Here is a 27,881-nt window from a genome sequence, read left to right as displayed (position 1 = left end):
CCAACAACCACCAGTAGGGAGAATCTCTCTGTGGAAAGCCTAGCAACCAGCTTAGAGACGCCAAGAGGATCGCTCAGCAGCCCACACCAGGCACACACGTGGAGCACAGACAGAATGGGGAGCAAGGTCACGACCTGTACCCAGATGCAGAGCTGTCTCCAGGGAGCCCTCCCGGCCCACCCCCACTCACTACAAACAAGCGCACGGGGCTAAGCACAGTGCTGCGGGTTCAGGCCCAGGAGTGCACCCAGAGCTCCTTACCCTGCACACGGACATCTGGTTGGTGGTCAGAGTGCCAGTCTTGTCTGAGCAGATGACAGAGGTGCAGCCCAGGGTCTCCACGGACGGCAGGCTCCTGACGATAGCGTTCTTCTTGGCCATTCGGCGGGTCCCCAGGGCCAGGCAGGTGGTGATGACGGCGGGCAGCCCCTCGGGAATGGCTGCGACGGCCAGGGCGACTGCGATTTTGAAGTAGTAGATGGCACCTCGGATCCAGGACCCACCATGCACGGGGTCATTGAAGTGGCCGATGTTGATCATCCAGACGGCGATGCAGATGAGGGAGATGACTTTGGACAGCTGCTCCCCGAACTCGTCCAGCTTCTGCTGTAGGGGCGTCCTCTCCTGCTCGGTCGCCACCATCTCATCACGGATTTTGCCAATTTCCGTGTTCACGCCAGTGGCAACGACCACTCCCATGGCTTTTCCAGCGGCAATATTTGTGCCCTAGAAGGGAATTATGGAAGAAATGGGGGACGGCTGTCATTTTTCTAAGACTTTCTCGTTGGGCCAGATCCATGGCTTACGGCACCCACAACAGCCCCAAGTTCAAGTTTCTGTTGTTTTTCAGAACAAATCCAAGTTCTGGAAGGTGGCCAAGTGACCAAATTTTGAAGTGCAGCCTATTTGCTAAGCAGGTTCCCTTTAGCGATCTGATTTGTAGGGCAAGTTTTTGGTTATTCGTTTTAAGAGCTAAGATTCCCCAAGACCCATAACCCCGAGGGCTAGCTACAACATGGGAAAAGTGAAAATGGGCTTGAAGAAAGTACTTACAGAGAAAAGCATATTCTTCTTATCTTGGTTGACAGCCCGGGGATCAGGCACAGGGTCCGTGTGCTTAATAACAGAGACAGACTCACCTAAACGATAAGCATTAAAATGGGAGATATTGAAATGTATGCCCCCTGATGAGGAACAGTCAATAAGCTTAAAGTTGCAAAAACCTGTAATATCTTCCATGGCAAGACAGACTGCCAATTAAAAGCAACTGTCAAATGATACAAAGAGAAAGGGAAAAACCCAATGATTTCACAGAGAGGCCAGCAGCTGCTGAGAGCCAGCGCTGCTGACCTGGCCTGGCTCTCAGTGACACGAGCCTGCCTGCCTGTGCCTCAAGGATCACCCTTCTCATCCTGGCTTTAACCAGAAATCACAGGTTAATCGGGTTTAACTGATGCAGATCTTTCGGTGGCTGCAGAGTTCTGAAGCAGATTTCTCATTTTTCTAGAGTCACTTTTGAAACTCACTTTCACTTCAATCAGAATTTTGCACTGAGTCATTAACGGATTCACATTGTAGGGGCTCCTGAGGCAGGCTTGTTACTCAAAAGGTTAGAGATGACAGAGCCTGACTTTTTGCTCTTATAATGCAGTCAAGATAAAGAAGAGGCAGGGGCTAGCAGGGGAGGAGAAAGGCCTTTCCCAGGGCTCTTGCTGGCCTCTCCACCCTCTGGTTCTACAGCATTCAGAGTTAGGGCTCTGCAGTGCACAGGATGGAGCTCCAGGCTACAAAGTCAGGACAGCTGGTCCCCTTTCAGGGGGCCAGTCCTGGTGACTTCTCCGAGAGCTGCTTCTGTGATAAAACGAGAGGCTGCATCAGAGTAGCCTTAGTTTTCCAGAAGCAATATTTATAATCTCAAAACCCCTAGTTTTGTTGTATAATAAAGCATGCAGGTATCACGCAGAGAGGAGGTAGCCAAGAGGAGATGACTCCTACTCTTGATCTCATGATAAATCAATCCTATGTTTTACTGTCCTTTACTAACAGTTTCTATTTTCTTTTTTTTCCTTTCTTTCTTTTTTTTTTTGGCTAGGCAATGGGGTTAAGTGACTTGCCCAGGGTCACACAGCTAGTAAGTACTATGTGTCTGAGGCCAGATTTGAGAACTCAGGTCCTCCTGAATCCAGGGCCGGTGCTCTATTCACTGCGCCACCTAGCTGCCCCAACAGTTTCTTATTTTCAAAACCAGATCTGAATAGCTTATAAAGGATTCCTATTTTTCACTTCCAGCTGTATGCACAGGACTTCACTTAAGTTGGTAATGAGTTTACTTGTGGCCTTTGGGCATTTTCCTTCAACATGAAGACCGTTCGGAAAGCTGCCAGCCCGGACCATTGTTGTTTCTGCTTTTTTCACATCGCCTCTTCTATACAAGCAACTGCTTTAAAATTAATAATCTGATACCAAATCTTGATGACCTTTACAATTTTTATTTTTCTCTCCCCATCTGTGGGCTTTACTTCAGGTTCTCATTGTTTTTTTGTGCCGCTCTTCTGACACCCTTCCTTCCCCAGGTCCTTCCCCGGAGCCCTCCACCCTACTCACTCTACCCCACCCTACTCACTCTACCCCACCCGGTGCCCTGGCCAAACAAACACGGCAAAGAAAGGGCCCCCAAGCAAGCTTCCAGCCTAAGTGCTCAGAGTCAGGTAGAAGTCAGTTTATTGTTAGGCCCACTTTTATTGTTAATCACACTTGCTTGGTAGGTGACTGCTATAAAGTAGATCAGATTGGAAAACCAGGAGATCAGAAAGCACCAAGTCTCAGGATTCTACAAAATGAGGCATGGTTAATAACAATCTAAGACTTTTTTCTCTTGAGGCAAAGAAAGATGGAGTCAGGGCTGGAAGGGTCCTCAGGGAACATTTCAACAACTTCCACAGATAAGGAAACTGAGGCCCAAGGTCAGAAAACTAATCAGAAGCAGAGCAGGTACTTAGAGATTACTGACTGCTAGGAAGGCGGCTAAGCTCTTACAGGGCCTTCATTATTTACGTTCCACCAGAACATACCTCTCCTGATTCCAGCTCATTTGTTTACTAACTACCAGAGACCCCACTGCCCGTAAGATGAAAGCCAATTATATAAAGCATATGCACTACCACAATCTTTTCCTTTACACCTTACCCCTCTCCCCCAGGCTTTGTTTAAAAATAAAAACTCAAGAAATGCTTGGCTAGAAATACTTGGGAAATTGCTATTTTCTGATGACAATGGCCCAGTTCTATCTTTTAACAGGGGAGGGCCTAGTAAAAGGTGATCTCTTCTCATTGATTCTATGCTTAAATCCCTATCTTAAGGGCCTGGACCAGGCCCCTTTAGTGCTTAATAAAAACTGGAGGCCCGGCACCATTAATGGCAATTTAACTCCGGGGGCATCCTCTAGCAGCTTCACAGGGACATGAAGCAGGGGCCAAAGGCTTTCCGTTCCACACGTATGTAAGCACCAACAATTACCTGTGAGGATCGACTGGTCCACTCTTAAGGTAGTAGACTTGATGGACGTCAGCCTTATGTCAGCAGGAACTTTGTCACCAACTGCATTAAAAAAGCAAACATCTGGATCAACAATTACACCAGCAGATCCACGCTCACACAGAAATCATAAATCTGAGGGCCTTTACACACGCATATTTCATTCAGCTCTGCAAGTACAACCCGCACAACCTTTTGTTTCAAAACCAGCCACGTGCAATGACTCAGAACAAACACACCTTAATTAATAATCAGTAAGCACTTATTAAGTACCAACCATGTGCCCCCCTCAAGGGATACAAAAAGAGGCAGAGACGGTTCCTGTCCTCAAGGAGCTCACGCTCTAACAGTTACTGACCCTACTGTGTGTCCTCCCTAAGGCCCTGGCCCTCTCCTTCCCCTCCCCATCCAAGGCCTCCAGTAAGCACGCCAAAGCATCTGCAGAGAAGACCCGCAGGGCCCGACAGAAGCCACAGAAACCTTCCTCGGAGAGCACAGGAAGCAGAGGCACTGACCAGCCAGCAGCCAAGTAAGCACCAAGGGGGCCTTCAGGGATCGCCTTCTGCTTCGAAGACGATCCGTTCACTGGGACATCGGAGAGCCGTGGAGGAGCTTCTGATCCCCTCCCTCCAAGCCCACCTAGCCACAGAGCCTTTATTACGGGCACGGGGACAAACAGAAGCAAGCTGATGCCTGCCTGCAGGGAGCTGACATTCTAAGAGAGGAGATAAATTTGTATGTCCACATAAACCTCGAGAAGGCCCTGAGTCTCTGGGGAGACAGAAGGTGATTGGCAAAGAAAAAAGGCAGCCCTTTGGGAATGAACTTTGATGGGGACCACGGCCCTCAATGCCAGGCAAGGGCAGGTGGTGGGAAATGTGGGCTGGCCATAGACAGAAAACAACAGGACAGTGGCCAGCACGTTTCCCTGGACCCCACATGGTGTGAAGGCGAGTATATAATAAGGCTGGGAAGGTAAATCAGGACCAGTTGGTAAAGGGCTTTAAAGGCCAAACAAGGATCCAGAGGGGATGCTCACTGCAGAGACCAGGAGGGGCTGCCATTCAATTTAGGAAAAAACTCCCTTTGGCGGCTGTGTGGAAAGACTCAAGGCCAGAAGGACCCCTGGGAGGGTAGAGGAGAAGTAACAAGGATCCCAGCTCAGAGGGACAAGATGTGGCGTCTAACCAGACCTGGGTCCAGGGAGGAGGAAGGGATGAATCTGAGACTGAGGCTGTGGGTGCCAGGTCCAGTCCTCAACAGGAAATGGGAAACTCAAGAGTGGGAGGTTTGGGAGGGGGAGGGGAACAGAATGAAGAGACTGGAAGACAGAGGAGAGAGGGAGAAAGTGATGGAGCAGGAGAAACGAGAGGCAGGTCCCAGTGAAGAGCTAAGAGCTCTCAGGTTTGCCTGTAGGCAGCAGAGAGGGAACCAGCAGCTAAAGGGTGGGGTGGGTGATACTGGGAACAATTTCCTGGAGAAGGTAGGAAGAGAAAGGATTCAGGGCACATGTAGAGGGGTGAGCCTTGGGGAGAAGGCCCATACTAAAGGAGAAAAAAATGGGAGATCTCAAAAGGCTGAGATGCAGAGTAAGAAGGAAGTGGGGGCTCCTGGGGAAAGGCCTTAATTTCCTCAGCTGGGAGGGGGGATTGGGTACAAGGCTTTCATAGTACAACTGTTCCCAAATGGACAAACAGCCAAAGGAAAAAGAACACTGTATCCGAGTTAACGCCTGTTATAGATTACAAACAATTCCCAACTCTTCAAAATGATCAGAGAAATGCAGATTAGGAGAACTTTGAGGTACTATCATACCTTAACTATCTCACTTCAACTATGTGACTTGGACATATACTGGGAGTTTCTATGGATTCATGTCTAATTATTATTATTGCAAATAAAGTTGGCAAATGGAATTTAAAATGGCAAAATTCATGGTCAGTGAAGCTATGGGAAAAGAAGCACTCTATCACATTACTGTTGTAATTGTACATTGATATAATTCTAGGGTAGTGCAACTCAGCTATACAGAGTAGATTATAAAGTAGACTCTGACTTAGTGATCTCATTACCATGGCTTTATCTTGCAGATGATATTCTGGAAGAAAACTTTAAAAAAGGAATTCTGAATAAAACCATTCATACCTACTTGTAATTGCAAAAAAACCAAACCAAACAAAAAACGACAACCCTAGAAGAAACTACTCTATTCGAGGACTAGTAAACTACCAAGCCAATTGTGGGTTATCAACAAAATGGAAACTGCAACATTAACGTGACAAATGTGGGACATCAATAATGCAAAGCAAAGAAAGCACAACTGGAAACACATGCCCTGAGTACAATGACATAGAATCTCAAACCAAGCTTCTGAACATGCAGGCCAAAGATGGTGGAACACGCCAAAAAATCTAGACTTTTCTCAGATACAAATGGATCCTTTGGGATTTAACTTTATATTTGCATATTTATTGAGCTTATGAACGTGTTATAAAAAAGATTCACTGTCTAGCTCCTCATCAGTTGCTTCTTATCTCTCCTTCACTTCCCTCCAGGGAAGAGGTCCCAAACCAGAGGTTCCCAAACTTATCTGGCCTACTGCCCCCTTTTCAAAAGAAAAATTATTCAGAGCCCCCTGTGGAAATCTACTTTCTTTAACCCTTTAACTTTTTAAAAAATTTGTGTCATTTAAAAAAATATGTATTTTTAAATGATGCATCTTAAATTTAATAATCTATTATAAATTTGCGGGGGGGTTTTCCTGCATCAAAATTTTGATGACACAATATTGTATCATGTAACCACATAGTATCACATTATAAACAAGCCATTACACACACCTATTCCTGCCAATGCACACTGGACTTCCTGACAATGCAGGACAATTTGCCTGTCAACACTTGCTTGTTAAGACCTGTCAGCGGACTTGACCACTGATTGGTTATAACTTGCATTTTGTTTATTTGGAAAATAATGTAATCACTATGAATTTAACTCTGTTATACAACAGATGAAACACGTATAAACAGTTTTTCAAAATTTTCTCTTCTTTCCTTATACTTTCATCACCCCCTTATTTTTATCCAACGCCCCCCAATTGGACTGAGGCTACTACTGCCCCCCCCATGGGTCCAGCGTCCCCCCCAGGAGGGCGATATCACCCACTTTGGGAACCTCTGCCCTGAACTAGGCCCAATCACAAAGAGCTGAGAAGGGCAGGGTAACCAATAATACCACATAGGTCCTTGCTACTCATGATCAAACCTGTTTTGTACACAAGTTTAGGGGGTGGAAATATATCTAAAAGTTAACTTAATGAAGAAGATATTATTGCTCTATTTGGTTTAAGAAAAATTCCCTTTACATATCTGGCAACACATTTGCCCTAATTCTGCCTCAACTCTGAAATCTTCAAACCTTCCTAAGTGAGATGTGATTAATTCAATCTTTGCTCAAGAATGATATCATGGGACCACAGGATTTGAGGACAGGAAGGCATTTGAATGGGTCCCCTTGTCTCAGCCCCGTGTGTTACACATGAGGCCCGATGAAGGCTCACATAAAGTGGGCCAAGCCTGGGATTTGAACCCAGGCCCACTAACCCCAGACCCGTCAAGACCTTGCAGTCAGCTTTTCAATGTGCCTCTAGATACATCTAGTCCTTCTCTACTAAGACCAGAAAAAGAAGGGTAACCAATGGCTTCTCAGACATTTTCAAAATGCATCAAAATGGTCAAGGAAAAAAGTGGTAGCCAGGAGAATATGAGTAGAAAAGGTAAGTGCGTGTCCCACCCCCACCCCTGCTGACAGCTGGCTGTTCCTAACCTTCCAGTTTCAAAGCCTGCCAGCGGCTGGGCGAGCCGGGTGGGAAGAACAACCCTACCAAGAAAGCAAAGGGGCCCTCTGGCTGGGCCTCACCTCCTTGGACAAAATGCCCCTGCCAGGGTAAGCTCATTGCCGCTGTGACGGATGCTCCTCCCAAAACCTTCCTCTACAGAGGGGAGAGTCTGGGCTCTGGGGCTGGCTCAGTCTGCACCTGATGCCCTGGATGGCTTCAGCTCCACACCAGATGCCCCCGAGCCACTGTTCTCCCCCACCCCTTGCTTCCTTCCACTGGACCCTAAGCTTCCTGAGGGTACGGCCGGTTGTTCTCTTTACTGAGCGTATAGCCAGTGCCTAGCACAGCGCCTGACACAAAGGGGACACTTAGTAACTGTTGGATAGATTGGATGGATTGATAATGTCTCCTGATGGAGAGCTCTTGAACTCTTCACCTCTGCCCTCAGGTGACTGTCTGGGCTGTTTCCTCTGCCAAGGAGAATGTTCTTGGGAAAGGGGAGAACCAGGGTGGCTGGAAGGTAGCAGATACCCCAGGTAAATAAGCCCTTAAAGAGTTTAAATTACTTGATGAACGACACCGTCTGGCACAGAAAGAACTGGTGGAGATGACTCCGGAGCTGCTTGGGGCATTTTTTCCAAAGACAGAGAGAATGGGAGCAGGCCCACTGGATCAGAGGACAGACGTCCTGATCTTCAAAAAGGGGAAAAGAAGTGTATCTCCAAGCCATCAGCTACCAGGCTGACTTCAACACATTCTGGTCCTTGCCAGGAATCGAAGACGAGAGGGTGAGTATCTACAAAAGGGCCTGGACCCGGGCGCGCTGACATAAGCTGAGAATGTGGAATGCCTGGCTTTGAAAAAGCATCTACCAAAGTAACGACGGCGTCCCACCGCTGCAGGCACCAGGGGGTGCCATCGTGCACAGAGTGCTGGGCCTGGATTCCAGAAGACCAGAGTTTAACTCCTGCCCCCCTTACTAGCTGTGTGACCATGGGCAAGTCACTTAACCCATCGGCCTCAGTTTCCTCATCCGTAAAATGGGGACACCACCACCACCTACCTCTTAGGGTTGTTACGAGGATCAAATGAGATAATGTTCATAAAACAGCACAGTGCCTGGCAGTCAGCACTATATAAATGTTAGCTGCTATTAGCAGCTAATGTAGAAGCTCTCCCTTGGAGCGCCCCAGGGATCAACACGATATGTGGGGTCTATGATATTTAATATTTTTTTTATTAATGATTTAGATTAAGGCAAAAATAGCATCAAATTTGCAAATGATGCCAAGATGGAAGAGACGGCAAACACAATGATGAAAGAGTGAGGATCCAGAATGGTCTGGACAGGCTGCAACACTGGGCCGAAGGGAGTGAGATGAATTTTGGTTTGGGGACCCCCCTCCCCCCCACCAGTTCCACGTTCACACGTCCACGGCAAGGTTGGGATGTCTAGACCACAGATGGCGGAGAGTTCAGTGAAGCGCCACAGAAAGATGGTGGCCAAGGAAGCTAATGCGGTCTCGGGCCGTGTGGGAGAGGCCGAGCATCGAGGGAGGTGATGGGCCTGAAATCCAAGTTCAGCCAATGGATCCCATCTATGGGATGAGTGAGGTCAAGTCAAGAATGCCTCCAAGAGTCAAACCTAGGAGGCCAGGAGAACGTCGGGGCCCCTGACAGGATGGGGGGGGAGGGGATAAGGAACTGTTGGAAATGCAGAGGTTGAGATGCCCAAGGTGTCACCTCCCCCCATGTATTCTACCTATGGAGCCGAGGACTCACCGCACTCCACATGTGCTGCTCTGCCTGGTTTCAATTCCCAGAACAAGCTGCCCGTGACCAAGCACGCCTGGTCTCCTCCCCTCTCCGGGAAGCTCCTCGAGGGGAGGGACTGCCTTTTTATTAACTGTATCCCCAGTGCCGAGCACGGTGCCTGGCACATAGCAGGTGCTTAATGAATATCTGTTGGACTGATCTCTAAAAGGCAGCTGGAGATGCAGGCCTGGAGCTCAGAATGGAGACTAGGGCTGATGTACAGAAATCGGGGAATCAGATGAACCAATGAGAACTGGCGGGATCAGCAGGGGAGATCAAGACAAGAGAAAAGAGACGAGGTCCCAGGACAAAGCCTTGGGGATCGGCGTTGGGTGGCTGACAAGGATGAAGATCCAGCAAAAGGAGACTCGAAAAGAACAGTGAGCCAGGGGAGTGTCACAAAAACCCCAAGAAGGATTCAGAAGCAGGTGGCCAATAGGTCAAGAGAGAGAAGGACTGAGAACAGGCGTTACATATGGCAATGAAGAAAGAGAAAGCAGCTTTGGGTGGACGATCAGGAAGCCAGCTTGGGGAGGGTCTTTTCCGAGGACATCACCAGAGGAGACATTGAGACAGAGGGCAATAGCACATGGGAACTGCAGGATCATGTGAGAGTTTTGGGAGGAGGGGGAAAACACAAGTGTCTTTATAGGCAGCAGGGAAAGAGCCTACAGACACGCAGAGACTGAAGATGACTGAGCACAAATAATGGTGCTGGTGATCTCGTGGAGAAGAAAGGAGGGGACAGGACCGAGATGGGCTGGCAGGGTATGCCAGGGGAAGCCAGCAGAGCGAGGGCCTGAAGTTCAGACTGCAAGAAGGCTGGCTGAAGGATATTTTGCTCCATGAAGGTAGAACACAAAAGCTGTCTCCTTCAAGTATTTGAAGGGCCATCTTGTGGAAAAGGCACCCAATGATGACCTGCCCCAAGATAGGATGGGCTTTTCTCACTGCTCATTACCCACGTCACTCTACGGGTACATCGTAGAGAAGATTCTTTGGACCACGGAGGTTCGACTTGATGTAAGCTACAGCTCTGCCATCCACATTAAACAGTTCTGTCTAAAGTGAGCTCATTCACACCAAAGAACTTATTCTAACTCTCAACTCTTTTTAATGCCCTGATTTTGACACATGAACACCCAATCGTGTGAGCCTGGGCTTACTCTTTAAATTAAGCTCCATTTCACTAAACCTTACTTAAACCGGGCATGTGATCACTAACTAGCCAGCTTAGGAAGGAGACCGTGAAAGCATAATCTCAAGAGAGAAAAGCGCAGCCTTTCACCTGACTGCAGGGACACACCAAGTTAAAAAGAAATTCCTTCAGGAAATGCTTATGCAACAAGTAGCAATATTTCATACCTAACAAGTCACTGAGTCTGAGTATTATTGTGATTAGTTCTGCTCCTGCCCCAAAGAAGAGAGACTTGGAAGGAGACGGCTTAGGAGGGTGAATTATCTGTATTCTAATACATTTCTCAGTTTGCATGTGCCCCAACAAGAGACTCAATGACTTGGTACCAATCACATTACAAAGAATCAATTAAAAATGATTCTTCCTCCCTTTAACATCATACATTACACATGAAGAGCAATCCAACCCTATCTGTTCCCTTGAAAGACTGTTATAGCACTAGACAAACAGTGAGCAATGACCCCAGTAGGAAAACTACTAGCCAATGCTCGTGTAAGGTTGTGAAGAGATTTCTAGGGAGCACATGGAGGCTGACGGCCTCTAGCTATCAGCTCTACAGGAGCAGTTGGCCCATCCCTCAGCTCAGGGTGGCCTAGGCCTAGTCTACAAACTCTAGTGCAGGAGACATTTAATAATACTATGGGGAAAGCTGGAACCCCATAATTCTAAACATGACCTTCCAAATACATCTTTGATCTGTATAAATACTTATTACAATAGTTTCTAACTCTTCAGAACACTCATATAAATACATAACCATCACCCACAATTTTTGCCACACTTAAGCTACCTTGTTTTCAAGACTCCAAGCACGGCGCCTGGCACATAGGTGCTAAATAAATACTAGTTGACTTGATGTATATAGCAAAACAAAAACAAAACAAACCCAAACCAAAAAAGCCCCACATGCCACCTATCTGCCTCGTCTTAAACTTTGTACACTCCCAACCCCAACCATCTCCCCTCCTCCAGGGCAGTCTTGAGGGAGGATAGTTCTCCTTAGTTTGAGAGTCAACATTTTTTTGTGAAACCATGTAGCTATGCCTGAGCAGGCCAGGTTACAAAGAAGAGGGGACGGATCCAGGCATATCTGAAAGAATGCCAGGGCTGGAAGGGACACTGTCCTCTGAAGTGATCTCCTAAATTCCACCCCCTCATTTTAAAAGGAAGGAAGAGGAGCATCAAAGCCAGTCACCTGGCCCAGGTTCCATACCTAGGCAGTGTCAGGACCAGGCCTATCAGCCAGACATATGTCCTTTCTGTGGTCTTCAACCCTAAATTCCCACATACCAGGAACTCCAAAAAATTTCTCTTTCCTCCATCCCCACGGTACTTTTCCATGCAAACAAAGTTGAGCAACGCCAGTTAATAGAGCAACTGGGATTTATAGTAGAAATGAAATTCTGCAAATAAGATCTTTATGAAAGGAAAACATTTACAGGTATATAATGGAAAATAACTTGATTCCAGCCAAAGGAAGTATGGCCTAGTGGGCCGAGTACAGGCCTTGGAAGATCTGGGTTCAAATCCCTGCCTTGGATATTTATTAGGAAGGTGGTCAAAGTAATGTCTCAAGCCTCAGTTGAGGGTAACGTCACCTATGGGGTGTGTCTCATAGGGCTCCTCTGAGCATGAAATGAGAGGGGATGGATGTGAATTGCCCTGCAAAGGTCAGCTCTCACCTCCCATGATTCGTACTATTATAGGCTTCTCCAACAGATGGGGGGTGAGGACTTACCTGCTAGGAGGAAATGCCAGAGGTACGACCTTCACCCTAACGCTCTCTGGACTGGTATGGATGGCAAGTCAACTACATACCTGGAAAATCAAATATCGACCTCTTTTATGAACTTGAGTTTCCTGCCTTCTACCAGACCTGCCAACCCGGGGAAGAAAGCAATCACAACTTTCAACAGTTCCAGGGCTCGTCCCCACCCTCATCGAGCCACACAGACAGACAAGTAATTTTCCTTAAGGACAGGCTGAGCCTGAAACTCTCCTACTCGACCAACTCCAGCACCAAAAAGAAACAGCCAGTCTGGCCTTCAAAGCCTACACAGCCTGAGCCCGGCCTGTCAGCAGCCCCGGCTAATCCTCGGAGATGCAGACAAATTGGTTTTCTCTCAGTCCAGCTGCCACCTCTGTGCCTTTCTCCTGGCCATCCCTAAGGTGGGCCATCCCTTCCCTCTCCTGACTGCTGCTTCCAAGAGGCATGAAGTCTTTCCCAATCCCCACATCATCTTTAGCTCCTTTGTATATATTTGTATTTATGGGGGTGCACACTGGTAGATGTCCTTGCAGTCTCCACCATTAAACTACAAGTTCATTTGGTGGCATCCTGAGTGTGCCTAGAGCTCAGTATGTGCTTAATAAACACCCGTTGACTGACTGGCCAGCAAGGCCAGATAATGCAGCCATTATTCAGTAAGGGGGCCGGGAGAGAGTGCGGAGCCAGGTCACTTAGCCTCTCAAGTGTTCTAGGCAGATAAGACCTGAATTGCTAAAAGGCTGCTAAAAGGGTGTTTCCTCCCTCATTTCCAATCCAATAATCCAATTAACATTTATTAAGGGCCTACTAGTCAGGCTAAGTACATTAATAAAAAATAGTCCCTGCCCTCAAGGAGCTTACAATCCAATGGGGGAGAGACAACACAGAAAAAGGGGAGGGGGGGAACGGGACACCAGGGGTGTCTAGTCCCAAGGGGCTGAAACCAGGCAGATGCCAAGTGGAGAGAACTCTCATGGCAGAACTCCTAGTACCCATGAAATCCCACATTCAGGTGCCGTCTCACTTGTCGACTGTGAACGCATCTTCATTTTAGGAATTCTTTTTCCTCACAGATTTGCCAATTCATTTAATAAGTTTGGGGGAGGGGGAGAGGTTACATCTTCAGAGGGCACCTCTCCTGGAAGTAATGAGGTGTAGATAAGAGTTGAAGGGACAGACTTGGAGGAGAAGCGGTTTCACACTATGTTCATGCCATCCAACTTTTCCCAAAGACAGATCTCGAGAAAGGCTGCAAGGAGTAGTGATGCCGGCCTTGGGATCAGTAAGACCTGGGTGCAAATCCAGACTCTGACACATACCAGCTGCATGACCAAATCCCTTAGGTATAACAGCACGCAGCCTCTGCTGATCTTCAGCTTAATCTATCAAATGAGAAGAGACTTTCCACTATGAGAGTTCTCCAAACTGATGCAATCATAGGTCTGGCCCCAAACCGAATCTCAGAAAACCTACAGGAAATCTACTGGAATGCTGAAACCATCTACTCTAGAATCACAACACTGTCACCATACACGAGCTTTCTCCACAAAAGCCAAGTGAACCTTCAGGGACAAAAATCAGTCACGCCACCAGGCAGAAACAGACACAACGTCTAGGTCACACCGATGGACCCCAGAGAGGCAGCGTCGATGGGAATACCTTTCTCAGGGAACCACATCTATGAAAGATGAAAAGAACTGGAGCTAAGATGGGATCCAGGGCCTCTGGAGAATGAGTAAATCCTACAGCTAAAAGCCATTAAGGAGGAGGCAAAGAGGCTAAGTCATCCATCCTGAAAGACACGGACTTAGATATTAAATATTCATAAAAGTATTTAAATGAAAGAAAGCCAAGAATTATGGCTGTGGCAAGTCTAACACAGCAGCACTGCCAGCAGCTACCCCGAGGGGACCCCTGCCAACGGAGGGCAGAAGCACATCCAGCCCCCACGCTCCCATCTCCAAGTCCTGTGTGCTTTCTACTGACCCACAGTCTGCCCTCAAGATACTTCCAAGACCAGCCGATTGTGCTGATTACATAACAGCTAACATTTGTAGTCTATGTTATCTTGGCTGAACCTCACAACAACTCTGGGAGGTAGGCGGTGTTATTATGCCCATTCTACAGATGTGGAAACTGAGGCTAAGAGAGAGTAAGTGACTGAGCTAATGTGTGTGAGACAAGATTCAATCTCAGGTCTTTCAGACTTCAAACTTAGTACTCTCTCCACCCTGATATTTAACTTCCAGGAGATCAGGAACATGCAACAGACTTTCTAACTGTACGTATGCCAATCCCCCAAAAGAAACCCCAAGTTTCCACAGCCCAGCAGGGAAGTTCTAGCCTCCTCACCGGCAGTTATTTTTAGCCTCCAAATCCAGGCCTACTGCCAACATCAAGTTGATTACTGGCAGTGCCACAGAGACAGCCATTTTAAGCATGACCAGTCCTGACAACAAGATGGTGCAGAGAATATGGAAATGGTTAACCGCCAAGGGACAAGATATCTGCCGAGATGAAACCTGGGAATGCTATTTTTCTTGTATATTAAATGGCAAAGAGAAGGGAATGAGCATTTATCCAGTGCCTACTGTATACCAGGCGCTGCTAGGCATTTTATGGCTATCTCATTTGCATATTAATTTATTTCATTAACAATATGCCAGTAGTTGCAGGACATAACTCCAGACACTTAAGGGCAGATTAACTCCCACATAAAATAAGACCTTTTCCCGGTGGGGATGCAACAACCATAATGGCCAACACACCTCTTCTCCTACACTCCTTTCGTGTTTGCATATACTTCTCAAGCACGTCGACTTTGAGAAATAGCACGTTTCACCTCCTTCCTCTTTTCTCAACTAGTGTACTCCTTTTCCCCTACCGTTTTCCCCCCTTCTTACAACCCTTAGAAGACCCAATCTACTCCCAAGGACAGCTATTTTCCTTAACTCCCTCAATACCCTTCCTTTTTAAGACATTAAGGTTCAAAAAGGATATTCATTCCTTCTCTACCTATTAGAATGTTAGCACTATGTCAGCGTACAGTTTTTACTGCTGAGATAAACTTATCTTTTTAGGTTTCTCTGGACTCTTGCATTAATATTTAAAAGTTCCTATTCAGCTCTGGTCTTTTCATCAGAAATGCACGAAAAGTCCTCTATTCCAAAATGTTAGGGTTTGGTTTTTTTTGTAGGACTACATTCAGCTTGGCAGCATCAAATGCTGTTGATCATAAGCCTGTTATCTTTTGCTTTCTGGAATGCTGCCTTCCCAGATCACTCCTTTATAGTACGGGCAGGCGGATCATGGTGATCTGATTCTGGCTCCTTCAACTGCCTCGTTCCGGGTGTTTACAATGCTATTCCATTTGATGTAGGAAGAGCTCTGGGTTTTGGCTGGACCGCTGCAGTGACTTTTGAGATTTCTTCCAGGAAGTGATCTGTGGATTTTTCCTATCTTCACTTTGCCCTCTGTTCTAAGAGACCTAGACAATTCAAACCTATTTTTAAAATTGAAAATATACTTGTCCTATTTTATCATGGCTTTCATGAAATTCAACAATTCTTAAAGGATCTCTCTCCTTGACCTGCTTTCCAGGTCGGCTGTTTCTGATGTTAGTTATCTTACATTTTCTATGAATCCATTTTGCTGTCTCATGGAGTCACTGATTTCTGTTTGGTCTAGTTTAGTTTTCAGGGAGTGTTACTTGGGGAAGGTCCATCACTTTGTTGGCTATTTATTCTCTTTCCAATTTTTTCCTCCCAAGTTTTCATCTCATTTCTTCTCTCTTACTTTATTCTCTCTAGGCATTCATGGAGTCCCTGTGGAAAGTCCTTTTTGCTTTCCCATCGAGCCTCTTTTTGCAATTGTTATGAAATTACTTACTCCTTCTCTGGGAGGAAACTCTAGCTGGACACAAGTTTCTGACGTAGGCTCAAAGACTCCTCTCCAGCTGGCATTCCTGAGCTGGCGCTTTGTTCCCACTGCCCTTCTGCTTGGCCTTGTTTTCAGTCTGCTGACCTCCCTCTTCCTCCCAGGATTAGGCCTCCCTGCTGCTTTGAGGGTTAGAGCACAAGAGTCCCAGAGTCCTCTGACATTCCATATTTATAAGGAAACAGCGACAGCCAGATGACCAAGCAGGCCCTTTAAGGCTTACAAAGGGCTTCACCTGTGTGAAGGTCTGTGTCAGGCTGACAAAGCACTTCATCTGTGTCATGGCTTCTGAGCTTCACAACGACCCAAAGAGGCAGGTGCTGTTGTTAGCTCCAGTTTACAGATGAGGAAACTGAGGCTGAGAAAGGTTAAGCAATTTTCCCAGTCATACAACTAGTAAGGAAAGTATCCAAGGAAGGATTTCAACTCCAAGTCCATGACTTTACAAAGCCGCTGGGCCTTGGCTCTCTCCATCGAAGCGGTTCAGCTGTGTACGCCGCTGCCATTCCTCAGGACTTCCAAGGCCCCTGCCTGGGGCTTCCTTGAAGGGTGTGTGTGTCTTTGACCTTCTGTGGGGAGGCTGCCCGGCCATCCTGCACTCACGCAGGGAGCCCCCTTTCTCACTGCCCTTGGCTACTCTTGTGTGCAGCGATGGGTGGCATTAGTCACTTACTCCAGTTTCCTCAACAGATTTCTCCATAGCGTGGTCTGGTGCAAGTCAGTATTTTGATGGGAGGGATGTGGGAACTGGGGGGACAAGGGCAGAGGGAAGTCAGTCTCCTCTTCCAGCAGCCATCTCGGCCCATGTCTCAAAGAGCTGTTAATGGTTCGCTATCTATGAAGCCAGAGGTTTCCAAGAGAGCGCCCTAGGGAAGCACGCTCGGCACCGGGCTGTCTAACATTCTAATCGACGACTTGGGGAAAGGCGTACGGATGCCAGGGTCGGGTACGCAGACGACATCAAGCTGCATGACACTGCATGACAAAGTCAGGATCCAAAGCAACTGGGACGAATCTAAAGACGAGATTCCACAGGGACAAATGTAAAGCTCTCGCTGGGTGCAAGAGCCAACCTGGGGCTTGAAAGGACTCTGAGGAGGAACGAGCAGGGCGGCATAGCAGCCTAAAGCCTGTTGGAGCCTGGGCAGAGCGTCAGAAGAGGGAGGCCGTGGTCCCCTGGCACTCTGCCCTCATCAGACATACCTGGAATATTGTGCAGTGTTCTAGGCATGACAGTTTAAGATGCTGATAAACTGGAGAGTGTCTAGAACAGGGGCAACCACAAGCATTTATATAGCACCTACTATGTGCCAGGCAATTTACAGTTATTACCTCATTTGATCACCACAACAACCATAGGAGGTAGGTGCTGTTGTCCCCATTTTAGAGTTGAGGAAACTAAGGCAGAGGTTAAGTGACTTGCCCAGGGTCACACAGCTAAGAAGTGTCCAAGACTGGATCTGACCTTGGGTCTTCCTGACTCCAAGCGTGCCACTGTATCTATGGTGCCACCTAACTATCTCGAGAGTTACAGGGGCTTGAGTTCACGTCACGCGAGGACTGGGTATGCTTTGGTCTAGGGTTCAACGTGAACTGCTTGGCCCCTAAAGGGTCAAGTGATGGGGAAGCCAAGGAAGCCTGCTCTCCATCAGCTGTTCCAAAGTGGGCTGGGCAGCCTAGAGTGGTGTGGGGTGGGCTTCGCAGCCATTTGGTTTCATCGTATGAGGTCCCTTCCGACTCTCAAATTGTGGGATTCTGACTGAATGGAAGAAATTAATTCACCTTTTGGAGCAAGAGACTTATTATGCTCCGTGGATGACAAGTGTTCAATGAATGTAGCCACAAGCCCTCAGGCCACAATGAAAGATGCTGTAAGAAATTAAAGAATGTGAAATTCATCCTGACAACTAGGAATTTGTAATCTGAGAAGAAAACATACTAATGGCAACCCTGCCCCCCCCCCGACAGTATAATGGCACATACTTTATGAAGAGAAGGCTTATAGAAAGGAAAGACAGTGCTCTAAACGTTATCACTCCAGGATCCAGAGTGTCTGATACACAGCAGATGCTTAATGCCCATTTGCTGGACTGACAGCTGCAGACATCCAGTGCAATTGTGAGTAGGGGAGATGAGGGGGTCATCAGCGAAGTTTGCAGAGCAAAAGGATAGAGCACGTTTAGAACAAAAGTCATCATTTAACAGCACAAAAAAGCCCACTGTTAAAACTGTCAATGAAGGACCCCCACAATGAGCACCCACTAATCAGGTGTCCCCTGGCTGCACAGAAGGCAGAGAAGCACAATAACCATGCCAGGTCATTTGGCCTCCACTGGGAAGATGAGCAAAAACCAACCCAAGAACACTTCTGCCAAATTACCAAGATTAAGGAAAAGCAAGCCACTCCTTTGCCCCGCATACATGGAAAGACCTCTCCATCCCAGAAGGGTGGTCTCATATTAGATTCACATGACTGATGCTTCAACATGTGATCCTGCACAACCTGTTCCAATAATAAATCTCATCAGTCCTAATGAGCGGTGAAGAACCGCACTATGTATCTCAGGCTCTGCTGAGAACCCCAACCTAAGAGTCACGCAAACATGAAGAAAACCCAAGTGTTCTCATAAAATACTCCTAATACACACTCATGGCTGAATTTCCTCACTGGTGTAGCAGAAAGCCCCAAACTGGGACTCAGAGATCCTGGATTCAAATCTCAGTGCCTCCCCCTTACACTTGTGTGCCTTCCTGGCCAGTCTGAGCCCTCAGGGCCTTCAGTTTCCTCAACTACAAAATCAGGGATTTGGAGCAGAGATCAAGGGTTCTTAACCTGGGGTCCCGGAATTTAGCTCTGGTATTCTGATAGTTGTATTTTAATAGAACTGGTTTCCTTTTGTAATCTAATGTCTCTTATTTTATGCATTTAAAAAAAATTACTCAGGGGGCCCCTAGGCTTCACCAGCCAGCCAACGGGGTGTGCACAAAAAGGCCAAGAACCCTTGGGCTACGTGTGCCCCAAGAGCTTAAATTCTATGCTAATTAAAAGTTGGTTGTACAAATATTTTATTAAATATTATACCCATTTTATGGATAGTGAAATTGACGCCAAGTACTCACGAAAGCTAAGATTACCACTAAAGTCCATGCTGCCTTGGGCTTATTCCATGAGAGGGTTCTCTTCCCATCTAAATGATTTGAACATTAACTGTCAGGCAAGCATTTTAATGCAATTACCAATCTGTAACACTGCAGAGTGAAGGGAGAAGCCCGCTAATACACATTTAAAGCCTCAGAAACAATGAGCTAAATAGCTAAATGAAGACTTGGGTTTTTTTCCCCCTAGAAAGGAGGAGCTGTCCAACAGCCTTGCCATTTCTGAGGCAGAGGCCTGGAGAGCAATGGTGGAGACTACGGCCCTGCTAAAGTCTTCTCCTTTTTGGCTACAGTAGCCGCTCCCTGCTGGGAGATTCCTCCTCTTCAGATTGGGTTGAACCAGCTTGCTCTCTACAAAGGGCAACCCTCAAAGTCCAGTACTGGGAGGGGCCTGTGCTCTCCCCCTGAATTTTATTTGGAAGAGCCTCCACTCTAAGGAGGCTAACCTCTCGTACATGCAGATGACTGGTACTGCGTTCAATGGTTTTGTCGATGATCTGGAGGGAGGCCAAGATGGCAAGCTTATCAACTTGGTAGCTGACATGAAGCCTGGGGATATGACCGACACATTGGACAAGAATCAAGCTCCAAAAGGCAAGACCGACAAAACAGAACAATCGGTCGAACCCTGTAAGATCACATTTATTCTGCCTAAATAGTAAGTGCTACACCAGGGTTTAAAAAAATCACCACACAACTACAGGATTGGGAAGGGAGTGGACAGCAACACCTGCCATATCGCAGTTCCTGACACCAGAGGTCATGCTCAAGCCTGCCTCCTCACCCCAATAACTATCTTATACTGAAAACATACACACACACACTCATGCCTGTGCACACTTGTCTTCCCCATGACTTAACCCATGGCCAAACTCTGTAAACCTACCCCTGTAAATCCAATCCCTTCCTTTCTAATCACAAGGCATCCCCTCCTGCCCCCTGGCCATGCCCTGGAGCACAGGACAATGCTAGACATGGTACCGAAACCCTGATTTCACATTCCAGTTGGCAAGCTGGTGACTGCTGGTCAGGTCAGAGGTTACAAGTAACCCCCACAGGCTCCATTTCTTCGGCTGTAAGAAGTGGTGGTTGTACTAAATAGACTGGAGTGCTTTCCACTTGCATGTCTTTGACCCGAAGGCTTCCCCTGGTCTACTCCAATACCTCCTCTTCACTGGTATCCCCGCTCCCTATCTTTTCCTTCTCCTAACCTGGTATGTGCTGTCCCCCTCCTTTAGATAGGAGGCTTGAGGGCACAGATCTTTTCTGCATTTGTATCCCCAGTACTCAGTACAGTGCCTGGCATACAGTAGGCACTTAATAAATTATTATGCATTCAGTATTCCTGTCAAAGCAGAATGCCACCAACTGCATATACACTCAGATTTACTACAGATAAATGTGCATGATGGTTAAACCAACAGTACGAATTCTGGGTTTATTTTTGCCTTCTACAATCTTGCTAACATCATGCAGCCTGGTTAGTGACAGGCTCAGGAGCAGACCCTGTCTGGGGCCTCTGTGAGACCCATCTTTCTGCTGTACACAACTGCTCGGGAAAGGCGATTTCCTATATGGGCCGAATGTGCAGTCTGTCACAACTGTCTGGTGTTAGTGGACATTTCACTCCTGACACTCAACCATTTTAAATTGTTTTTTTTTCCTCCTAAATTAATCCTAAATTTATGTCACTACTGAACATCTGGTATTAAACTGAAGGTCAAACAGTGCTGAAGATCACAAACTACAATCCCTTTCCTAAGGCATTTTTTTTAAAGGCAATTGTGGTCAAGTGTTTGGTCTGAGGCAGGATTTGAACTCAGGTCGTCCTGATTTCAGGGCTGGTGCTCTATCTCCTGCGCCATCTAGCTATCCCTCTAAGGTATGTTTCTAAAGTGAATACAGCTACATGTATGGCAGCAAACTAAGAGACAGGAATGTTGATCTTAAACACAGACTGGCACCAGAGTCTAAAAGAGAGTCAGCTAGCCATCCGCCTCCTGGTTCTGTGGTGAACGCCCCAGAGAGCACAGCCTCACAGGGGCCGTCACAGGGAGGACGACCTCAGAAGCACACTCCAAACACCAGCAGTCCTGGTGCCCGACACGAAGCTTCTGGGGCCGTCTCCTCTTCCCCTCCTTCTACCATGCAAGGAGATGGTCCCGAAAGCTGTTAAAACCCCATGTGTCCATTTCCCACAGAATCAGGTCTGGTCTTTGCTCTGTTTATCAGCCATGCAGAGAGGTCTGTCTGGAGGCTTGTCCATGAAGAGCCCCAATTTTCGACAACAAACAACAGTGTGCTGGTCACGGTCTTGTTTTACCAGCAGCCTGTTTTCTTTGGCACCTTTGCAGTAGCTATTTTTCTCCTTTTCTTTCTGTTTTGCCTGTTTCTCCTTAGAAAGAATGCTGGAGCAGAGTCTCCAGCACACCTAGTCCATTAGGAGTGGTCCTCGAGTGCCTCATAACAAATGGTTCTACCAGTCTGGCCAGACCACAGCCACGGATTGATTGGGAATTGGAAAAGCTATTAAGCTTATCCCCATCCTTCTTAACCAAGGACTACAAAATGGTCTCTTTCCCAATCTGGAGGATGTGGACACAAAAGAGCAACGCCCGCATCTCCAAAGTAGTTCAGTGAGAATGCGTACATAACAGTGGAAAAGGCCCATGTTCCAGCAACTAATCCTCTGGCCCCACCACCCCTGCAGCATTGCTTAAGAGTCAGGTAACTCAAGAGATACACAATTTCTAAAATGTTGCACTTCAGGCAGCATGGCAGCAACTTTTTATCAGTTTGATCCTCATTCAATTTATTACTTTGAATCACATAAATCAAAGATCATTATTATCTTTATTTAGAAAAGACAGTTGTAATTAACTGCCAATATGCTGGGTCCAATTAAATTACTCTTCTTTATTAAAAGTAGAATACATGGGAAAAAACCTAACAAATTAAAGTGAGATCATATTAGATTATATATAATCACTCTGCAAATCTTGAAGCACTACAGCTTCAAGCTTGAGGCTCCTGATATGGGGAATTAGAATAGAAATTGGAAACCTTCCCCTTGGTTATTTTTGCCACTCAACTCTGACATACAAATATCACTGGCATCTTGCCTAAAAAATTCATGCCTCAATAGGTATCCCAGGGAGAGATATTCTATCAATTCCTTACATGGTCATCTTTTTGCAAACGCCAAGCCAAAGACCAGCGCTCCCAATATGCTTACATCTATCTGAGACTCTCATCTCCAGGACTGGCCAGAGCTCCCCAGCAAACAACACCTCACACCCTTCTCTCAGCCTCAAAGATTCAGCTCTTCTTTGGACAGTTCATAATGTTAATATATTTTTAAGAATGTATACAGTTATTTTGAATGCTTCAGCATGGTACTGAGAATGTGACAGACAGTGTATTTCAAGGGATACTGCCATCTGTCCGACTGACCTGCCCAGCTACTGATAGAAATGATCCAAAAGATAACTATTTATGCCAATGCTTAGGGAAGGAAAAGCCTTTAAGTTGCAGCTGGAGTGTCAACAAAGCAAAGATAATTAAACTACTTTATACACTTTAAATGCACACAAACTACTTCATCTAAAGGGAACTTTCTAAGCAAATCAGACATAAATAGAACTTATTTGAATACACATATAGCAAGCTTTTTTCCTTCTGTCAAGTTAAATACTTCATCCTACCTACCACTCGGTAAATTTTACAGCTGTTACACTTTGATCCATTCAACAAGCACTTAATTAGCACCTACATGTGCTAGGTACTCAGATACAGAGCTTAAAATACAAGTTTCCTGCCCTCAAGGAGCTGACTTTCTATTGGGTGGTGGCGGGGAAACAACTCTACAAGTCCAACAGAAAAAAATGAACTCTTATTCACAGTAGACACAAAGCTGTTTGTGGGAGGAGGGGCTAACCCTGAGGGTGGGGTGAGGGAATCAGGAGAGACTTCCTGGAGGAGATGGTGAGAAGGGAGAGCACTCTAGGCCTGGGGGCAGGAGAGGGAACGCTGTGTAGAGCACAGCAAGGACAATCTGGCTACAACATCAGTCAATAAACATTTATTAAGTGCCTCCTATGTGCCAGGCTCTGAATGCCAGGAGTACCTCTAGTTTATCCTGGGGGCCTGAATGAGGAAGATGGATTTGTGAGCAAAGAGCCTGGGGAGCAGAAGTAACAAGCCTTGGTGAGAGACTGCCAATGGGGGGAGGGAGGGGAGAGAGTAAGAGCAACACCATGACCGAGGGTCTGGGACACGAGTGGGACCCACACGGAGGTTCCCTCAACAGAGAAACAGGCACGTGACAAAGAAAGGAGTGTCTGAGGCAGGTAGGGGTCGAGTTCAAGTGTCCAGCCAAGACCCATCCAGATGGAGACGCAGGCCTCGGGGTGGACTCTACAGATCAGGGATGCTTTGGGATGATGCTTGAACCAAAGGGAGCTGCTGAGCTCACCAAGAGAGCCTGTGCACAGCCCTGGGGCACTCACTCTTCTGTATAAGGAGGAAACTGAGCAGAGGCCACTCATGGAAACCTGCAAAGGAGAGGGCTGACCATGCCCGATGCTGCAGTGAGGTCAAGAATGAGGACTGAAAAAAAGCCCAGAATCTGGGGATCAAAGTCATCCCGGGGAGCCTTCAGAGGTTGGAAACCAGATGACAAGGAGGTGAGAAGTGAGTGGGAGGTGAGAGAACACTGACAACAAGCAGAGTCAGCTTTTTCTAGGAATTGGTGGTGAAAAGCAGAGCCAGGACAAGCCCTAGAGGGGATGGTATGACCAAGAGAAGGCGCCTGAATAAGAGGAGCACAACTTTTATAATTACCTGAATTTACCTTGCAAACATTAACAGAGTAAGACCACATGTGTGCTTTTAAAGCATTTTAAAGACATGACGAGTCTAGAAGACTAAGGGAGTTCTGGGTGAAACATCTAAAACATGCCTCCACAGGATGCTCACACCTCTTGACTCAAGTCCGGTAAGGCCAGAGTCATGGAAAAACAAAAACCAACCCCACACATACATGCCCCAACATCAAAATAGCCCATTTTCTGTTCTGGATGGGTTAGTCTATCAGGAGAGATGTTTATCTCTATGTCAGACTTTAGAATGAAGTGAGTCAAAGGGGGATTCATTTCAGGACTTGTTTCCTACAACCTAGAATTCACAAATTTAGAAAGCTAGAAACCCACTAAGGCAAGGTAAGAGCCCTAAACCTAGCAGCTTGGAGTTCCTATGACCTGAGACTGAATTCCACAAACTCCTGCCACCAAAGGCCAGCTGCACATGGATGGCTGCCCCTTTCACCCTCATCTCAAGCATTCGCCAGTTGATCTTTTCATTTGACTATACCGAATCCTTCAAACCTCTTTGGGGAGTGGGGGGTGGAGAAGACTACACATGTGTATGTTGAAAACTATATTCAAAATACTGACCTACTTGGAAGAGTACATTTCTTTTTTTCCTAAAAGTCAGCTCTTTCTATATCACAGCAAGTTAAAGGCAACACTACAAAAGCCAGCACCAGTTAGAATGGAAAGGACATGTGGTTAGTGGAGCTGTGTCTACAAGCTGGGGGCGATCTCCCTCCAGCACTGGGGGAAGAAGACTCAGGACAGGGAGAGGGCAATGGGGACGGCTTCCCAGGGGATTCTCCAGGACCAAACAGTTACAGGTGATGGAACTCTGCAATGACATCCTGGCTATAAAATGTGGGTCAGGGATAGACGCCGTACCTGCTTCCCTTACTTTGTAGCACTGAGGGAGTTGTTGCTAATGCTTCTGGCTGGGGAGACCAAGCTGATCCAGCTCTTTTTAAGAGCACCTACACCACCCTCGTAAGTCAGCAGGCCTGGGTGAGCTGAACCAAAGGCAGCAGAGAAACTACCAGAGGGACCGCTGAGCCACTCGGACTGAGGTGGGGAAGAATGGTACAGAACGGGGACAGAGTCAGCGTCAGCGAGCTCAACTTCAATTCTCTAGCAAAATTCTAAAACATCTAATTGGAGACAAGAGCCAGGAAATAGCTAATAAATAAATAAACAAACAAACAAACAAATAAATGAACCCACACCAAGCGGGATCACAAAGGGCCAACATGGGTATCATCAAAAATGAGTCACACCACAATCACCTCACTCTCCTTTTTGACACAAGGGTTACATGGAATGCTAGGGAGACGGTTTACCCAAACCACGAAAAACACCTTTATAAATCTCTATAATAATTGTGTAGAAGATGGAAGTGTGAGCTCTCTCTCTCTCTGTCTCTCTCCTCATACAATCAGGTGAATTCTAGACAGGTTCAGTGGTCAGACCCAGAGAGGGGTCATCAGTGGTTCCATTTCAGTTGGCTAGGTCTTCAGTGGAATGAATGCCCCCGGATATTGGCTTTGCCCCAGGCTGTTTAATGTTCTTATCGATGACTTGGGATAAAGGACAGACTGTTCCCTTGAACTACACAGACTGAAATCTACTTCTGCCTACATATATCTATCCTGTGATTCTCATCCAGGCCCTTCTAGAAATCTGCCATAGGGGGTCCCCCCCAATGCTGGAAGCCTTCCATAGTAGCAAGAACACCAATGGAGTACCTGAGCTGTCCAGCTGTCGCCCCCCAGCCTTGCCATGGGATAAGTCTAATACACGTCATCGTCCCAATGATACCTTTCACACCTGTTCTTTTATGAAGCACCTCACTGGCTCTGAGTCACTGATTAGACCCACAGAGTAATTTTCAACTCTTTGGAAGCTGTTGTATTCAGCTGACAAGCACTTATTATTTGTGGGCTGGTCATATATTATACACACACACACACACACACACACACACATATATACACACACACACACACACAGGTGTTACATAATTAATCCTGTAACATAATATTCTGGTGCAATCTGCCCCTTCTACCACAGGGTGTGTATTACAAACGCAACTTATCATGGCAGAGAGCACACAGGCATCTGTGCCACGTTCAGCTTTTCAAGATCTCCCTCCCGCTATCTCTTGCCTCATTCAGTAGTAACTCCAGCATGGAAGGCTGGTGTCCCCCCACTACTCTGCAGAAGATTTTTTAAAAACAGCAATCACACTATGAGCCACTAGCAGCCCTGGCCCCCTCAGCAAGGCTCTCCCCAGGGACAAAGAAAAGGCAAACAAAGGCCAGACTTGAGTCACCCCATACTCCATGGCATGACATTCGTTACTTTGCTATTAGCAAGACAAATGAAGTGACTCAACCCCGCACTAAGAAGGAACATAAAGACAAAAGGATGTGAAAACACTGCGTGTTCTGTAGCAGCAGCCCATTTCTGAGCCTAGCTCTGTGTGTGTGTGTGTGTGTGTGTGTGTGTGTGTGCGCGCGCGCACGCGCGCACACCTGCGCTTGAGACACACACCCCTTGGTCAAGTCCTCTTACCTCCCTTTATATGCTAAGGTCCCTTAGGACAAGCATGACAATAGCCAGGATTTGAAAAGATTTGACAAGCTCGAACCCACTGGACTGAACTGAGTAAATGCTACTCATCCCTATTTATTTTCAAGTCTTCATATGACAGTTCAAAAAAACCCCACTTTCTCAGTACAAGGTGGGGAGGCAGCAGCTTTAATGAACTATAAACTCAAAGCCAGCCACACAGCATGGCGCCCCCAAGAGCACCACTGTAATCTTACGCTGCACTGAGAGGCAAGGTTTCAAGGAAAAAGGAAGCGGGAGAACTGGTCTACTGTCTGGCCTGCTCGGACCACAGGTGAAGTCTGTGTTCCATTTAGGGTGCCATATTCTAAGGAGGAAATGGATAAGCTGCGGGGGAGGGCAATCAGCATGGTAAAGGGCTGCCTTGAGTTCATACCATTTCAGAATGGACTCAAGAAACGGGACGATTAGCCTGGAGAAAAGAAGACTTTAGGAGGAACATACAGGTGTCTTCAAGTGTTTGAAAGGCTGTCTGTCCTCTGGGGAAGGGATTATACTTGATCCCTCTGGCTCCAGAGGGCAAATTAGGAAGGAAGAGAGAAAGCAAAGAGGCAAAGTTTGGGCCTGACCTAAAGATGAACGTTCTAACAATATTGTCTGGTGGTTGTCCCCAAGTAAACGGGCTGCTCTGGAGCGTAGTGATCTTTCCTTCCATGGAGGTCTTCAAGCGAAGGTGACTGACCCTCTCGACTAGAGAGGTGGTGGGAATTTCACCTGGTCCCAGTAAAGAGCCACGAAGTTGAACTCAAAGGACCCCAGCTTCATCGCTGGCTCAGGCGCTTACCGTTTTGGGTCTACGTTACCCCGAGAGCCTTTCAAATTCTAGAATTCTGCTAGTCTGTGACTCCCCACTCTTGTTTCAAGTCAGCTCAGATTTCCTAGTTCCACTTTCTTAAGGAACATTTTTTCTTTATTCCACTGAAAATAATCCAGCCCTCCTTTATTTCTCTCTTCAAAAGAGGCCTCCAAAACTTTATTCTTCCCCTTGCCCTCTTCCGTGATCTCTTTCCCAGAGAGATCCTGAACACTGCCATCTACTGAGGTAAATGAAGAGCAGCGCCTCACTGATTCAAGGTTAGAGTGGTCTCTCCAACTAAGACTGGTTAGGAATTAGAAATGGCTTAATATCTTTATCCTTAC

General features: G+C 46.8%; 1 protein-coding gene across 1 annotated transcript in view; it reads right to left on the bottom strand.

The window, feature by feature from the left end:
- Nucleotides 1–27,881, bottom strand: part of ATP2A2 (ATPase sarcoplasmic/endoplasmic reticulum Ca2+ transporting 2) — a 62,653-nt gene that overhangs the window by 16,810 nt on the left and 17,962 nt on the right. Inside the window, 3 exon segments of the mRNA XM_078154291.1 lie at nucleotides 262–726; nucleotides 1,054–1,139; nucleotides 3,517–3,597. Of these exon segments, the coding sequence (XP_078010417.1) occupies nucleotides 262–726; nucleotides 1,054–1,139; nucleotides 3,517–3,597 (632 nt within the window).

Source organism: Phascolarctos cinereus, unplaced genomic scaffold (genome assembly GCF_003287225.1).
Source record: "Phascolarctos cinereus isolate Bilbo 61053 unplaced genomic scaffold, phaCin_HiC Scaffold_4;HRSCAF=312, whole genome shotgun sequence".
NCBI classification, from domain to species: domain Eukaryota; kingdom Metazoa; phylum Chordata; class Mammalia; order Diprotodontia; family Phascolarctidae; genus Phascolarctos; species Phascolarctos cinereus.
This window is presented reverse-complemented; position numbering and strand designations above follow the sequence as displayed.